We start from the raw sequence: 17,967 nt of genomic DNA, 5'->3' as shown, positions 1-17,967 counted from the left end.
AACTTGACATAAACTGTAAAATTGAGCTGCCATATTGATAAATGAGCTAAATTAATAACTTTTTACAACAGAAATCAATCAACTCTGAACTTACTTAAGCTGGACAATGACACTATTTTCTTTTAAAGCTGCTGTTCCAAATTCATTAATATTAGAAAGAAAACAAATTATTTATTTATTTTTTTTTTTGGAAAATACACACAATTATTAATGAATGAGGCCCATTGTCTCTTCTGAAGAGACATATGTGAGATTTTTGGGGTCTTCTTCTCGGGAGATGCATCAGAAAACAATTGGAAACTTAAGCAGAAGTCTCCATTTTGCATCTCATTGTTTTGGGGGAGATTTCATTTGTGATAAGACGAGTGGTGATAAATATTCTAAGATGCAAAAATTTCTAATCTAAGTTGAAATGTGTCTGTATTCTAGCCACTGCCAGAATGGGAATACAATGGCAATCCAGAGCTGGTGGGCTACCGGGTGCAGTACTCACGGCTGGGCTCAAAGGCCGGGGTCCTGTCCCACATTATTCCTGACAGGCAAGAGAGAGAGTTTACCATTGAGGACCTGGAGGAGTGGACAGAATACGAGGTCAGAGTGCAGTCGTTCAATGGCATCGGGCCAGGACCGTGGAGCCAGCCAGTTCACGGGAGAACGAGAGAGTCAGGTGAGAAATCTGCTGTGCTTTCTTTCCTCCCTCTCTTGTACTTTTGCTCTTTTGCACCTTCTAATGCTTTTACAACAATGCTGAGCATTGAATTAATTATGATGGCTGCCCACAGGAACACTTTATAGCTCAAAGGTTATTCCTTTATTGCCCAGGAGTCTTAATGGAGTTTGCTGTTATGGTTCAACTAACTTTGTATCTCCTAAAATTCTTATGAGAAATAAAAACTGATCAGACATATTTGAGTTTTGATTTCAAACTTTAGCAAATCCAAGTTTGTGAGATTGTAGAGATCTCATCAGAAGCTTTAGAGAGATACTGTACAGTATGTCACTCCCTGGGGTCTTTTCCTCCATTTGCTTTCCATTGCTTAGACCATTAAAAAGTTATTTGTTTCATGCAAGCATTGAAAAAAAGAAAATGTTATTTTCTCATCAGTCAAAATCTCTGTCATTCACAGTTTGATTAACAGCTGGCGGCGCAGTCGGAAAACCGTTTTTACAATTATGTACCGAATTGTAACCAGACTGCATTGACATGCTTTATCTTGTAAATATGTGACAGGTACAATGAATGACAAAATGCACGCTGTTCCCGTTTGAAACTCGGATCGCTCTTACAGTTGTTAATTGTATGTTTTCTCCATTTGTTAGTCCCCTCCAGTGGCCCTGCAAATGTTTCAGCTTTTGCTACCACCTCCAGCAGCATCCTGGTCCGCTGGGGTGACGTGCCAGAGACTGACCGCAATGGATTGATTTTGGGCTATAAGGTACATTGTTAACTGGCTTCCTACTAGATTTCTTGACCTTGAGTTCATTGTAGTTAGTTCATTGAAAAGATGCATCTATTCCTCATTTTAGGTGGTATACAAAGAGAAGGATGCCGAGTCAGCTCTGCGTTTCTGGACGGTGGAGGGAAATACCACTTACAGTGTTCAGCTCACTGGTCTTGGGAAGTATGTGCTTTATGAGATCCAGGTTCTATCCTTCACCCGTATAGGAGATGGCATGCCAAGTTCTCCACCCATCTTTGAGCGCACACTCGATGATGGTGAGAGCCACAATTAACAACCACCATAAGTTATTAATCTTGCTCATGTTGTGCTAGTTACATTTATTTATTTTTTAACAGTGCCTGGGCCTCCAGTCGGGATCCTTTTCCCTGAAGTTAGGACTTCCTCTGTGAGACTGATCTGGCAGCCCCCTGCCCAGCCAAATGGCATCATCCTTGGTAAATTGGGTGCACTCTATATGATTTTTGCAGCCCTTTGCTATTGTTACTTGTCGGACTAAACCATGATCACAGTGTGACCATAGGTAAAATCTATGGCACGCTGGGCCACAGTCTTTCATGTCAGATTGGATTGGTACACCTCACAGCCGAAACTTTTCTCCCAGTCGTCCCATTGACATTTCGTTGGAGCAGTCACACTGCACGATGGTACGAGTTGTCAAAAGTACCGAATTTGGTCCCAAGTCAGTGTTGTAGTACTCGAGACTCGGACTCGTCTCGGACTCGGTCTCGAGACCATATTTTAATGGTCTTGGTCTTGTCATGGACTCGTATGCATTCGGACTCGGAATTGACTCGTACTCAAACATTTTTTTTTTAGGACTCGGACTAATTCCCAAGTCCACTCGAGTTCAATTCAAAATATTTTTCATGATTATTAATGTATGTTAATAAAATATTTCTTTAAATTGATTGACACGCCCAGTGATTGGTGATTTTCTAGTGCGCAACTGCGCATGACAAATTGTAATAAAATTGCTTTTAACACCACCTACTATGTGGCCTTTTTACCCTAAACTGATCATATTTTTTAAACTCTAAGTAAATTCAGTAAAAAAAAAGAAAAAGATTTCTCTAAGTAAATAAAAGTAAATTAGGTAATCAACCCTCACTGGTCTCGGACTCGACTCGGACTCGACTCTCTATGGACTCGGTCTTGACTCGGACTCGACTCTCTCTGGTCTCGGTCTCGACTCGGACTCGCGTGAGGTGGTCTCGACTACAACACTGTCCCAAGTTTTAAAAATGAGACGATACCAGCAGTTCCCACTAGAATTTTGAAACCTTACTAGATGCTAGAGGCTGTTAGTCTTTAGTGTCCTTGTAAGTGCCTTTGCATCCCATCCTGGTAGGCGTTGGTCTGAATCCCATTTAAAGGGGTGCTTGTATGACCAGTTACATGATAACTGTTTCTCTCATCTAGCCTATCAGATTGCTTACCGGAGAAACTCCTCCATTATTACCTCCGCCATCGTCGATGTTCTCAACCCAAGTGCGCGACAGTATACAGCAGCTGGACTGAAACCAGAGAGTGTTTATGTGTTCCGCCTCACAGCCCAGACTCGAAAGGGCTGGGGAGAAGCGGCCGAAGCACTGGTGGTCACTACAGAAAAGAGAGGTACTGCTTAACCTCTCTTTACAAGGTCAGGTGCTGTTTACTGCATGTCATTGATTAAAATGACTCACCTAATCTCCCCTCAGCACGCCCACAGCCCACAAGTCGTCCCGTTGTGCCTCAGGAAGAGGTCATGGCCCGCAGTGTGCTGCTGTCGTGGGAACCAGGCAGCGATGGTCTGTCACCCATCCGATACTACACACTCCAGTACAGAGAGCTGCCCGACAGCAACTGGACTGTCCACTCGGCATCAGTCAACCACGAGGCCACCTCTTACGTCATAGACAGGTAAGCCTGAATTGATCCGGTGTCAAACTTTGAAGGTCATGGAGGACAAAATTGGTAGCACCACAGTAGTCCTACTAAGCTTTTTTCCTGTTTGCAGGCTCAAGCCTTTCACTTCCTACCAGTTCAGAGTGAAAGCCACTAATGATATTGGGGACAGCGAGTACAGCGTGGAGAGCGAGGCAATCACCACTCTACAGGATGGTAGGAGCAACTACGAAACGCTTTAATGCTGTCGAGGCCTGAGATGAATCATAATGTGGGCAAAATTGGATCCAGCCAGTGAAGGGGGAAAACTGCTGGGTTACCTCATGCTCGGCCTTTGGCGTGTAACCAGAACGCTGCTAACAGTTCCACCACTATTAGCTGGATTTCACTCTTGGTTGTTCGACTCTTATCAGGGTCTTTGCAGCTCCGCAATCATTAGCTGAACAAACTGTCTGTTTGTGTTCCATTAGCTCCCGACAAAGCTCCCACAATCCTCTCTGTGACGCCGCACACCACCACATCTGTGCTGGTCCGCTGGAAGGTGAGGGAACATGCGTCTTTATCTTGTTGTTGAATGTTGTGTTTAGAAACAGGAGATAATGACATAATCTGTTCAAACCCATCCAGCCACCCCCCGAGGAGGAGATCAATGGCATTTTGCTTGGTTTTCGAGTACGCTACAGAGAACTGCTTTACGATCGCCTACGCAGCTTCACAGTGCGCACCGTGAACAGCCCACCAGGCAACTGGGCTGAGCTCACAGGTGAGTCTCATATAAACTCACTCAAGTCTAAATTAGTATTTGTCTATCTAGCCCTCTTATCTACAAAAACTTTCCAGTCATGGTATAATATTCACCATGTTATACCATGACTGGAAAGTTTTTGTAGATAAGAGGGCTAGATATTGATTATTATATGATAATTATATCATATAATTGATTATACCTTGATTATTATATTCATGTACCATGGTATTTCTACCATGTATTTTAAGGTACACCTGATAATAAAAATACATTGTACATGATACTTCGAATATCTTGCATTTATATTTTATCAGTTCCCAGACAGCAAACTGACATTGAATCAACGTGGAAACGACGTCTCTCATGACATTGAAACAACGTTGATTTTGCTCATCGAATTAACGTTGAAACAACGTCAAACGCGGCATTCTTCAAAGCTAACCCAGATAGCAAACTGACATTGAATCAACGTGAAAATATGACATCGAAACAACGTTGATCTGACATTGTTTTGCTCATCGAATTAACGTTGAACCAACGTCAGGCGGGTCATTCTTTCAAAACTAACGGAAAATCAACTTGAAATCAACGCGTTGTTTCAACTTTATGAAAGCAAACCAATTTTCAATTTTCATTTAGCTTTGAAGAATGCCGCGTCTGACGTTGGTTTAACGTTAATTCGATGAGCAAAATCAACGTTGTTTCAATGTCATAAGAGACGTCGTTTCCACGTTGATTCAATGTCAGTTTGCTGTCTGGGAAATGAAAGTCGAAAATTGGTTTGCTTTCATAACGTTGAAACAACGTTGATTTCAAGTTGATTTTCCGTTAGTTTTGAAAGAATGACACGTCTGACGTTGGTTCAACGTTAATTCGATGAGCAAAACAATGTCAGATCAACGTTGTTTCGATGTCATGTTTCCACGTTGATTCAATCCCAGATAGCAAACTGACATTGAATCAACGTGGAAATATGACATTGAAACAACGTTGATCTGACATTGTTTTGCTCATCGAATTAACGTTGATCCAACGTCAGATGCGTCATTCTTTCAAAACTAACGGAAAATCAACTTGAAATCAACGCGTTGTTTCAACGTTATGAAAGCAAACCAATTTTCGATTTCATTTAGCTTTGAAGAATGCCGCGTCTGACGTTGGTTCAACGTTAATTCGATGAGCAAATCAACGTTGTTTCAATGTCATGAGAGACGTCGTTTCCACGTTGATTCAATGTCAGTTTGCTGTCTGGGATGTCAGTTTGCTATCTGGGTTCTTACTTTCCCTGAGAATCGAACCCATAACCTTGGTGTCATAAACGCAATACTTTTTTTTACTTTGTTAATGTCCATACAACTTTTAATAAAAACAATAGTGGCATTAAACAAAAAGTAATCAAAAAGTACTTGCGCCACAATCACATGTATGGAGAGATAAGCTAATTTAGCAAAATGCTAACTCATCTGTTTTGTGTTTCGCTGTAACTAAACATTCTATAGTGGCTCGTGTCATTAACATGCATGAAATCCAATGTATGAGGGCTGTGTTAACTGTTTTCTGAGCAGTTTGTTTCTCTCACAAAGTCTGTAGAGCTGCCAGTCTTTCTGCAAGCATGAGCTAATGCGCTAATCCAGCTTTTTTTCCTCCCTCTCTCTTACTTTCTCTTTATCTCTCTCCCTCTTTACCTTTGATCTTGCTCACTGCCGTCCTCTCCCCTCCACTCAACCGTCCTCAGCCCCGTACAGTGTGAGGAACCTGACTGAATCCTCACTTACCCAATACGAGCTGGACAGTAAGTCCTGAGATTCGATCTCGCTCTTTCATCGGTGTTTCTCGTCCTCATTTATATCAGTGTTGGAGAAGCTACTAAAAGTAGTTTAATTGCAGTCAAGCCATCCTATAAACAGTTAGCTAAACCACTAAAATGGCAATGAAGCTATAAAACTTTTTTCTTTCTTTTTTTTTCTTTAATTTAGTCAGGATGCATTAAATTGATCGAAAGCATGTCTGAGCATTTAAAATATTATATTTATTTTCTTATTAATATTCATTCTAAATAGTATTATTTGTGAATATTACTTCATACATGCTTATTAAATTCAATTGCAGCATCATTCATTTTGGTTAGTTACTCCCCAACACTGCTTTCCAGTCATCCACTCCCTCATCCTGCCTAACTCAATCTCTGAACTCCAGTAGCGACTCTTTCTCACACCTCGTTTATTTGCTCACACGAGAGCCCAGTCTCATTTGTCTCTCTTCTCACGTCTCACTGTGCCCATTTCTCTCCACACTGTCATTTGCTTTTCCTCACAACTTCTCACTTCATTGGAACGGGATCATTATGTTTTAGCACCACTTAAGGTTTTATCATGCAATATTGAATAGGCTGTGCACTTTTTTTCCCCCATTGTTCAGATCTGAATAAACACAAGCGCTACGAGATCCGACTGAGCGTGTATAACGCTGTAGGGGAGGGGCCCACCAGCTCGCCACAGGAAGTGTTTGTGGGGGAGGCGGGTAAGGGCACACGTATTCCTCCTTGATGCTCTGTCAATATTATTGATTTCACAGTCTAATAAAACATGCAGTAGTGCTGTCAGTCAGAATAGAGTCTAATAAATCAGTCAGTCTGGTTTGATCATCTCTCTCTCTCTCTCTCATCAGTGCCCACCGCTCCACCTCAGAATGTCGCTATCCAGTCCTCAACAGCCACTCAGCTTGATGTCACATGGGACCCTCCTCCAGTGGAGGCCCAAAATGGGGATATTCAAGGCTATAAGGTACGACACTTCAGTGTGCTTCAGAAATTCAAAGATCAACTCAAAAGTAAAACAGTGGTTCTTTTAGTGCCCCCTTATGGTGTGAAAAGTTAATATCCAGAAAATAATTCTGGATTGTCCCTCAGTTTGAAAAAGCAAACAAATTACTGCTTATTTGATATGACATAGTCAATAACGCAACATTGGCTAAACCAATAGTGTGAGTTATTGGTTTAGCCAAGACGAGTGTGACCTGACAAAGCCGATATACTGTTGAGGCCTGTTCTGTTCACTACAAGAATGATAACTGTAATGATAATAACTATATAAGCGTTCACACCAAGCGTTGGCTCTGCATGCGCTGCAGTTTGTTGTCGCTGCCACTTTAAATGCTCAAGGTCTGATTCTGATTGGCTGTCTATGTTTTTATCATTCATCTGCTGGAGAAAAAATGCATGGGAAAAGAAATCCAATTGTATTGTTCTTTTGTGATATGACTTAGTTGTGGTTTGGCCGCTCTTACGTACATTAACATTACTGATAGTGTGACTACTGCTCTATAGTGACTATATACATACACACACACACACACACACACACATATATACACACAAACACCATTGTTTTAAAACTACATTGCATCTTTTTCAGATGAAGGTTTCAGTGATTTTCAACTTCCAAGGAGTCCTCAATATGAATTAAAATTATTTAAATTATGAAAAAAACAAGCATGAAAATAAGGGGAAACAACTATATTTTTATACTAATATATACTAAAATATTTTATTGGGTTGGCATTTGAGTGAGGGATGACCTTCAAATATTGTTTTGGACAATTGGGTTCCGTGAATTAAAAAAAAAAACTGCTTGAAAATACAAAAGTTATAAATTATTTGTTTCTTGTTACAATTTAAATAAGTACTAGACAGTGCATAGGTCTAATTAGATGCTCTAAATGCCCATTCACACCAAGGACAATAACTTTATAATTCTAACAATAAAGCTTGAATAATCGTTCTAATTCTATGAGAATAAAATAAAATTTTCCAGCTAATTAACATTAAAAACAATGACATCAGAATGCACCCTTCTTAAACAAGCTTGAGGTTCTAATAAACAATGTTATTGTCCATTGGTTTGGACGCTAATTTAATTACCATTACCTTTATAGTTATCGTTCTTGGTCAGAATAGTCCTTAAGATAACCCTGCATTATTCATTAATAATAACTAGGTGACTGATTGATCCTTAGCCTGATAGACTGATTGGATCAGACTTAGTCTGAAAAGTTTGAGGACTGCTGCTCTAAAATATCAAGCTTAATAGCCCATCTGATTGACGAATTCTGAAGTTATTAATTTGTGCACGTTTGTCTTGCTAGATTTATTACTGGGAGTTTCAGCTGCAGAATGAGACCGAGCGACTCCGCACTCTCTTCCTGCCGGAGCTGAGCGTGAAGCTGAAGAACTTGACTGGTTACACCACCTACATGATCAGCGTGGCTGCCTTCAACGCGGCAGGGGACGGCCCGCGCTCGCTGCCCACCAGAGGGCGCACTCAGCAAGCAGGTGACCAGGGGACTCAATGCATAATACATCAATCAACCAGTGAAGTGACCTTCATGCTTAACCCGCTTTGGGAGAATGTTCTAGATCTTTGATCCCACTGTTTCCCCCAAGTTCCCTGCTGGAAAGGTTATTAATTTTCAATTGGACGGATCACATCATATGGATTGCATGAGGGCTGTGGTGTAAGATTATGAAGGAGATGAGCTGTCTGTAAATCTTGGGGGGTAGTCTGTTGAAACGGAAGCTCGTGGCAGTTCATTTAGGACCGGGAGCTGGGAACTGGGTTTGAGAAAATGGGCCACATGTTGAGGAAGTGTTTTTGGCAGGTCAGCCTAAGAAGAACAGTGTTCCAAGCGATTGAGAAAAGTTAATTCAGCCTTTTCCGCTCCCTTTAAGACTGTGACAGTGTAGTGGGGAAGTAACAATGAGACCAGTACAGGCGAGACTGAATCTTGGCTCAGCTTACACTAAGACACTGGGAGATGAGCCAACTCAAGTTTCTGTGCCAATCTTCCGGAGGGCAAACTAACTCTTTGAATTACTGCAATATTACCCTGACCTTTAACAGCAGAAGAGTGCTTAATATACATGTGCTGAAAAGTAGTTTTTTAGTTTTCTTTTTTTTTTTTAATCTAGCTGTTTCCAGGATCAAGAATATCTTTGGACACCCCTGCCAAATAGTGGGTGAATATAGGAAAAATAATAAATAATGCAGTTTAAAATAAAAATAATGATGTCAGTTAAAAAAAGGATGCATTCATTAAATTAATCAAAAATAACTATAAGGACATTTGTAATAGATCGAAATAGATTTATATTTGAAATAAATACTGTTCTTTTGAATTTTCTATTTATCAAAGAATCCTGAAAAAAATGAGATTCTGTATCATGGTGTCCACAAAAAAATATCTTTCCATATACAGGCTAATCTCAGTTTTTGTGTGAAATTGCATTGACTTATTGTTTTTTGTTTCCATTGCTTTCGTTTCGGTAGCTCAAGGTCAAGAAAATTCAGTTAACAGCTGTTATATGCTTTTTTTCTAGACATGCAACAGATTTAGACTTAAAGGATTAGTTCACTTTTGAAAAAACTTTTGGTGATAAAGTACTCACCCCCATGTCATCCAAGATGTCCATGTCTTTCTTTCCTCAGTCGAAAAGAAATTAAGGTTTTTGATGAAAACATTCCAGGATTTTTCTCCTTATAATGGACTTCAATGGGAACCAGTTCCAACCGAGGTCCAAACGACAGTTATAACAGTTACAGATGCAGCTTCAAATGTCTTTAAACGACACCAGACGATGAATAAGGGTCTTATCATGCGAAACGATCGGTTATTTCAAAGCTTATTCCAAAAATGTAACTTTTCTAAGGACAAATGCTAGCCTTGTAATATATTGTGAGGCGCGTTTGCAACGTCACGTAATACGTAATTACGTTCAAAAGGTCACGGGCGACGTAGCCGAAAGAACAGAATCAAAATCGTCCGACATCGTTATTTTACCTTTTAATTCCTTTTTTGTAAACGGCGTTTGAGTTAGTTTGCACGTTCAACCTATGCGTTCAACTTGTAAACACTCTGACTCTGTACTTCTGGCTACGTCGCCCGTGACCTTTTGAACGTAATTACGTATTACGTGACGTTGCAAACGCGCCTCACAGAATAGAGCAAGGCTAGCATTTGTCCTTAGAAAAGTTACATTTTTGGAATAAGCTTTGAAATAACCGATCGTTTCGCATGATAAGACCCTTATTCATCGTCTGGTGCCGTTTAAAGACATTTGAAGCTGCATCTGTAACTGTTATAACTGTCGTTTGGACCTCGGTTGGACCTGGTTCCCATGGAAGTCCATTAGAAGGAGAAAAATCCTGAATTTCTTTTCGACTGAGGAAAGAAAGACATGGACATCTTGGATGACATGGGGGTGAGTAAATTATCAGCAAAAGTTTTTTCAAAAGTGAACTAATCCTTTAAGTAGATCATTCGATTTAAACCACTTATGTTCCAGTTCTTTATAAAGTTACCAACTAACTGCGAGTAACTGTTTTATTTCCATTTTTACCCGTTTTTGGTTGCTAACTTCATTTATTTTACTTTGGCAAGCATCCATTTTGGGCCCTGACTAGCTCTATGGAAATCAAACAATGATAATGCATGAAACTGTGTTAGATGTTTAATGAGAGCTCCTCTACTCCACAGCTCCAAGCGCTCCCAGTTTTATTCACTTTAGTGAACTCACCACTACCTCAGTCAACATGTCCTGGGGTGACCCCAAGCAGCCCAATGGTATCGTGGAGGGATACCGCGTGGTCTACGAGCCCTGCACGCCTGTGGATGGTGAGAAGCTACACCACACTAAAAGCTTTTGGCTGAGCAAATTATTGAGGTGGCTTTCCGTCAACAGCTGATTTACACCATTTTAGGCCTGTCATGCTTTTTTAAACTTACAAATGTCTGAAATTTGCTCTCCAAATCTGGTCAAGATGAGGTTTCCTTTTGGCGTCTAATGAATGGCATTCCTCTGTGACGTTTCCTTCCATTTGCCCTGTTATTGAGCAAGGCATGGTTTAAAAATTGTGAAGTGTGGTGCATTGGCCAGATTCCACCATAATTGGGATCAGAGAGGGAATTACTGTGGTCCCATAATGGCTCCAGAGTGGTCAAGCCTTCGGGGGGGAACCAGATGTGCAGGGCCGCTGTTTACCAAGGGCCCGCATCTGAAGAATATGCTTCAAAGAAAAAAGCCCATCTTTCTCTGTTAGTTTAACCCCTAGAGCATGACCTCGTGCAGTGTTCACACGTATATGTGCATTTAAGTGTAAAACTCTGAAAGCAAAGTCAGTGCTTGCAAAGCAACAAAGTGTTATTTAAGCTCAGTTTTAGCCAGTTTTAATGCTGGATCCGAGAGATCTTGCCTTTTAGTGACATTGAGAGCATATCTTTTTTTCTGTCGGCTACACCCTCGATTATCAACACATGCCATGTTCAGGAATACTGTGAACAATGTAGCTGCCTGCTTTTAGCAAATGTAGAAGATCAACCGGGTATGTTATGCATACAGAAAATCTGGTTACTCCTGCATAAATTTGCATAGTATTCATAACGTATAGTCACTGTGCAACATGAAGGTGCCTATGAATGATTAAACAGAACAGGACTCACAGAACGGATAAACTGAAGACAAGACCAGCCACAAGTCAGTATGCACATGTATACAAGGAAAAAAACAATGTTTTGGATAGTTCACCCGAAAATTCTGTCAGTATTTGAAGAGTTCAGATGCAAAAGCCTCTAAATGCCATTTGAAATTTTCTTCTTTAATGATGATTTTTATCAAACTTGTATATTTAATTTCAGTAATATCACTTAAATAACAATTAATAGGTAATTATCATTGCCATTTAAGTGAAATCACTGAAGTTAAATATACAAGTTTGATTAAAATCATCATTAAAGAAGAAAATTTCAAATGGCATTTAGAGGCTTTTGCATCTGAACTCTTCATTTACTCACCCTAATGTTGTTCCATCCCCGTAAGACTTTCGTTCATCTTCGGAACACGAATTAAGATATTTTTTATTTTTTTGTTTTTGCACACAAAAAGTGTTTTCGTTGCTTGATAAAGTGAAGATTGAGCCGCTGTAGTCACTTGGACTATTTTAACGATGTTTTTAATAACTTTTCGAGGCCGGCAAGTTTCAATCTCTCAAGAAGCCTATAGACTAGTATGGAGGAGTGATCCAGCTCTCAGATTTCATCAAAAATATCTTAATTTATGTTCTGAAGATGAACGAAGGTCTCACGGGGTTGAAACAACATGAGAGTGAGTTATTACTGACATAATTTTCATTCTTGGTTGAACTATCCCTTTAAGACGAGTCATGACTGTCAGATGGATGAATCCTGAACATTTTATCAATATACTGTAAGCCAATGAAACATTTTGAAACCTTAATTTTAGAGGTAAAAATTAGGGGCAAAAATTTCATAAAATAAACAAATAATTTTCAAGAGCAATTTTTGAAGGGCACACCAATAATACAGGCAAAATTGTACTTGCAAGGATACGTGTACACCGAGAAAAAGGGGGTGGGGTATACTGTGTTAAAAACGGAATGTGTGTGTGTCGGTAAAGAGGTAAAAGGGGCGGAGGCAGTGGACCAAAGCACTGTGAGACAAGGGAGGGGGGACTTTAAAATGTTTAAAACATTTTTTTGTTGTTGTTGCCCTGTTTGCATTCGTATTTTTTATTTCTTAAACAATTATTTTAATAATATATCATTATTTTATTTACAACACACATATTGAAATGATATTTTAGGGGGGACAACCTTCAGATAGGGGGGGTCCTGACCCCTCCGCGATTTCCCCCATGGTAAAAATGATTAATTTTCTTAAAACCAACAATAGGAAAAAAAATATATGACCAGAAATGATATGTAATTTTATGTTCTGTTACTGCACACTCCCATTAAAAGCATATTTTAATGTTTTTGAAAGTAAAAAACAAAAAAAGAATTGTCAATACAGTGCCACACTTCAAGCTGTGTAATAATTAGTGTTTGTACGTGTCAATGTTAGTGTTTCACTCTAGCATGGTATCTAGAGTTTGAGTGTTTCCTCTACAGACTCCTCTCCTCACACTTCAGGTGTCAGTAAGATTGTCACAGTGGACGTGAAGGGCGGCGCCCCCTTGTGGATGAAAATCAAAGATCTGGCAGACGGAGTGACCTACAACTTCCGCATCCGTGCTAAAACCCTTACATATGGACCAGAGGTTGAGGCCAACATCACCACTGGCCCTGGAGAAGGTCTTATTGCCTCAAGTTTAGCCCAATTTGCTATTTTGTTACACCAATACAATCTAAAGCGTATCATTTCATAGTATCTTATTGTCCTATTTTGTTCTACAGGTGCTCCGGGGCCTCCGGGAGAGCCGTTTATCTCTCGTTACGGCTCGGCCCTCACTCTCCACTGGTCCAATGGTGACCCTGGCCGTGCTCCCATCTCACGCTATGTTATAGAGGCAAGACCATCTGGTGAGTTGAAGAAACAGAAATAGTATAGAAACAAAGCATTTGAGATCATTACGGAGGGAATAATGACATCTGACCACACAGATGAAGGACTGTGGGATATTCTAATCAAAGACATCCCTAAAGAGGTAACATCGTACACTCTTAACCTGGATACTCTCAGGGAAGGGGTCACCTATGACTTCCGTGTCATCGCGGTGAATGACTATGGCTACGGTTCTCCAAGCGCTCCTTCTCCTTCAATATCAGGTGAGTCAACTTGTACAAGCATGCCTGGAAGCCTGAACGGTTTTGTGTTTCATTGTGGAAACCCATTTTTCTGCTTCTTTTCTCTTTTTTTACCAGCCCAAAAGGTCTCCCCCTTTTATGAGGAATGGTGGTTTCTGGTGGTTATTGCTCTCGTGGGCCTCATTTTCATCCTTCTGCTTATCTTCATCCTCATCATACGAGGCCAGAGCAAAAAATACACCAAGAAAACAGACTCAGGTGGGTTGATGAGCCAAAAACACTCCGAATAGATCCATAATCTCTCTCACTTACCCTAATTGTCCTGTCTCTTTTCGCTGACGCACGTGACTAAAGTGAATTGGACTCAATATAAGCTTTATTTTCCCATCACTGGTGGGTGTCGCCATCGTGCTCTGGGAAAAAGTGATTTTCCACTTGAGAGATGCACAAAGAATCAATAGCAGTGTGTGTTTGCTTCATTTGGTTGAGGTCATTACTATCAAAATGATTGCTGACTCATTTTGCTGCCTCGGAGGGAGGCGGTCTGCTGGCTCAAGCAAAGTTACACTCATCATCTCATATTTTCTCTAAGCTTGGGAAAGAAAGGGACCATCAAGTCTTTTCTCACTATTCTTGAGTTCCAATTAAAACGCACTGGTTTTGCCAGTTGCAGGCTGGACCACAAACCCTTAAAGCTGTGGCAACTAGGGGTGACGGTGTTGAACTAACTCTTTATTAGTGCATTTTTTCCTAGAAGTTGCATAAAGCCAACCAGTTAGATTAGAACTTGTCAGATCAAGAAAGTCCTTTATAGTTTTGTGTGGAATTTGCATGAGGTGGTTACTGACTCTGGGCTCCATCCATGTTGCATCTTTCTGTTTAGAGATCTGGGGAGGTCAAGTTGCGTGCTGATCTTTGAGAGTGGTAGGGATTCTCACATGGCTGCCGCTGAGCTCAGTCAGCGTTTAGTGATGTGCCAGGGTCAGTCAACAGGGTTGTGGATGTGTGAATAGCACAAGGGAAGTGTTTGTGTAGGACACAAAGGGCTTCTCTCAAGATACTCCCCAACCCGCCTGGCCCCGTTCGGTGCTGATCTATTGGTGCCGGTTTGTTTAGCTGAAATCCAGTGAGGCCAGAAGTTCTGCAAGGTGGGAGATCACGCTGTCCATCTGGCGGAGAGGTCACTGCTCACTCGCCTCCATGAAATCACACTTCAGTTAGACTCTGAGCCTTTGAGATCTTCTGACTTACGTAGATGTGTGCTGGATGACCTAGTGAGATTTGACTTGCCTAGATGCCATGGTCAAGTACACAACAAGGCCAAACCCAGAGCCATTCCACTAGAGAGTAGCCGTTCGAGATCTAAGCTGGTAGGCCCAAAAAGTTGTTGGATCAAGTGAGATATGTATTTGCATAAAAATACGGTGAGGTTTTCTATCTATGTGTCGTTATATGGTGGGTTGAATTTAGGATGGCTAGATGTGATTTGATTGCCGCCACCACAGTGGTCATGATCCTCATAGATTGTCTTGATATATTCTGTCTGTAGGTGCACACTCGAACTGCACATCTCTGCCCCTATCCCATGGAGAGATGGTGCGGCTGGATGAAGGACGCTTCCCTGCCCTGGAGCTCAACAACCGTCGACTCTCCGTCAAAAATTCCTTCTGCCGTAAGAATGGAATCTACACCCGGTTAGTATATATGCATGAAACATGATTCCCATCCATTATATAAATACACAGTGATATCACATCACAGAGAGCCTGCAGCTCTTCTAACTGAATATATATTGAAATAGTGCTAATGTGATGTTTTTTCTGGACATTTTCTTGCCAGTATGCTGTTCAGGATTTGACTTTAATTCCCAAATTGCTACAAACAAAGAGCCAGAGAGGAATGTATTCTGTCCACACACAGAGCTTTGGCCGAGCCGTTGATTTAAATTCTGCTTCAGGCATCCATTAAATGGATTGAGTTGGCATGGATTTTAATGACAGTCGCTCTTTTCAAATTTCCAACTGCAATCTGTCAGCTGAAAGAACACACCAGACTGTGGAAGTTGGACCTCTCGGACCTCCCTCATTTGTGTCTTATTGACATTCAAAGCGCATTCTGTAGAGAAGTACTATTTATGTAAGCTGCTTCAACAAAGCATCTTTCGTCACATGCTCTTGCGCTGAGATCAGCGATGAGATTCATGATGGTCAAACCGTGTCCCCAGTTGCTCAGTTGCTCAAGTACGTTATTCAATGCCATTTAGGGGGTACAGTTTATAGATCATTTTCTGGACAGTTTTTTTGTTTTGTTTTTCGAGGCTTGCCATAGGCAACCCAAAATATCTTTTGTCACTTCTTGCACCTTATTATAAGTCTTTATTATCTACAATAAATTGATTATTAATTACAGCATGTAGGTTTTGTCTTTACTGTCTGATACAGATAAACAGTTGCGATCCAACATGTTTACACACTGCAAGCCATTAAGAGCATATTTGGTGTTTAGTTTGCAATTAGGTGGACCACGATTTTGGACCAATGAGATTTCATGGTGGGTGGAGCTGCACAGTGTGACGCTTGCAGAAAGAGAAATTAAATAACCGATGTATTCGAAAATCTTGAGCGTCTACTGTTGCTATAATTAGCTCATTGGGCGAATGTGACCAGATTGCATATTTTCACATACCTTGTCAAACATTGTTCAAGCCTTAAAGGGTTAGTTCACCCAAAAATGAAAATTAAGTCATTAATTACTCACCCCCATGCTGTACCAACCCCGTAAGACCTTCGTTCGTCTTCGGAACACAAATAAAGATATTTTTGATTAAATTTGAGAGCTGTATAACTACCACATTGGCTCCTAAGGGACTGGCTCTTGACGGCCCAGAAAGTCAATGAAGAAAATGTTTAAATATCCTAAGTGACTACCGTGGCTCAACTATATGTTTATCAAGCGACGAGAATACTTTTTGTGCGAAAAAACAAACAAAAATAACGAGTTTATTCGACTATTCCTTTTCTTCCTTGTATACCAGAAACGAGACTTCCTTAGATTTCCACGACGCATGCGCGAGAACTGAACTGATCAGTAGTGTAAGGAGATCGCAATTCTCGCGCATGCGTCATGGAAATCTAAGGAAGTCTCGTTTCTGGCCTACAAGGAAGAAAAGGAATAGTCGAATAAACTCGTTATTTTTGTTTGTTTTTTCGCACAAAAAGTATTCTTGTCGCTTGATAAACATATAGTTGAGCCACTGTAGTCACTTGGGATATTTAAACATTTTCTTCATTGACTTTCTGGGCCGTCAAGAGCCAGTCCCTTAGGAGCCAATGTGGTAGTTATACAGCTCTCAAATTTAATCAAAAATATCTTCATTTGTGTTCCGAAGACGAACGAAGGTCTTACGGGGTTGGCACAGCATGGGGGTGAGTAATTAATGACTTAATTTTCATTTTTGGGTGAACTAACCCTTTAATTGTCGGGGTGAGACCTCCCTCAAACCATTCTGTAGTTCACGTCCTGCTTCAGGACTTCTGCAGACACTTTAGATTTGAACATATTTGCATGAACAGTGTACAATAATGGTGAAAAATGGTTTTCTAAGGTAGTTTCTTCACGAAGGAGCTTGAAGGCTACTTAAGGTGATTGGATGAAGGGATGGGTCTGCTTCAAGCTTCCTGTGGTGGTAATTAGAGAAGCCTCCCTGCGCCCATTATACTGGAATGTGCTAGGGGGTTTGTGCTGGTCCTCTGCCCAGTTGCAGAGGCCCAGATTTGGGATCAAAGAGTGCAGTGAAGAACTTCCACTTTGGATGCAGCCCTGCTAATGAGCTCGCATCAAGATTGAGCCACGAGAGATATCTTTGATAGAGGTAGAAAAGGAAAGGGTTTGGTATGTGACGGAAGAGATAGAGGCGAGAGATTAGGACGGATAAGAAGAATGGACGACCTCGGCGCTCGTGAATAATTGAAGCCCCTTTCTGGCTTCTGAGGGGTGTTGGGGGCTGTTTGAAGTGGCTCCGCCTCTCTGCTTCAACCTTTCTCAAACCTCAGCCTCCTGTGAATTTTAAACAGATGCAATGTCATAACCCTCCCCTCCCCCCTAGGTCTCTTGCTTTATTCCCAGAGGCCCGATGTTTGTCGGGACAACCCTTCCACCACCAAGGCTTTCCATTAGTATACAGCTCGCGCATGGTCCTCTTGTTCATTTTCTGGTTGAACAAAGTGGCATAGGTTTTGCCATTGATGCCATCTGCTAGTGGATGCCATGTTTTTCA

At 40.9% G+C, this 17,967-nt stretch overlaps 1 protein-coding gene across 4 annotated transcripts in view; it reads left to right on the top strand.

Moving 5' to 3' along the window:
• Positions 1–17,967, top strand: part of sdk2a (sidekick cell adhesion molecule 2a) — a 172,904-nt gene that overhangs the window by 144,127 nt on the left and 10,810 nt on the right. For 2 of the 4 annotated variants that reach the window (XM_039687348.2, XM_039687346.2), the window contains exons 25-43: positions 430–667; positions 1,321–1,436; positions 1,528–1,717; positions 1,799–1,897; positions 2,883–3,077; positions 3,161–3,362; positions 3,460–3,563; positions 3,818–3,888; positions 3,975–4,110; positions 5,831–5,887; positions 6,514–6,615; positions 6,763–6,878; positions 8,239–8,425; positions 10,627–10,764; positions 13,077–13,238; positions 13,341–13,466; positions 13,548–13,712; positions 13,809–13,949; positions 15,241–15,385. In XM_039687348.2, coding sequence (XP_039543282.2) covers positions 430–667; positions 1,321–1,436; positions 1,528–1,717; positions 1,799–1,897; positions 2,883–3,077; positions 3,161–3,362; positions 3,460–3,563; positions 3,818–3,888; positions 3,975–4,110; positions 5,831–5,887; positions 6,514–6,615; positions 6,763–6,878; positions 8,239–8,425; positions 10,627–10,764; positions 13,077–13,238; positions 13,341–13,466; positions 13,548–13,712; positions 13,809–13,949; positions 15,241–15,385 — 2,690 coding nt within the window. Of the gene's footprint in view, positions 1–429; positions 668–1,320; positions 1,437–1,527; positions 1,718–1,798; positions 1,898–2,882; positions 3,078–3,160; positions 3,363–3,459; positions 3,564–3,817; positions 3,889–3,974; positions 4,111–5,830; positions 5,888–6,513; positions 6,616–6,762; positions 6,879–8,238; positions 8,426–10,626; positions 10,765–13,055; positions 13,239–13,340; positions 13,467–13,547; positions 13,713–13,808; positions 13,950–15,240; positions 15,386–17,967 lie in introns of all 4 variants that reach the window. The other 2 variants (XM_039687345.2, XM_039687344.2) reach the window with 1 other exon arrangement.

This window comes from Pimephales promelas, chromosome 3 (genome assembly GCF_988280905.1).
Source record: "Pimephales promelas chromosome 3, fPimPro1.hap1.1, whole genome shotgun sequence".
Taxonomy (NCBI): Eukaryota; Metazoa; Chordata; class Actinopteri; order Cypriniformes; family Leuciscidae; genus Pimephales; species Pimephales promelas.
The sequence above is the reverse complement of the archived record's forward strand: the minus strand, read 5'-3'. Positions and strand labels throughout refer to the sequence as shown.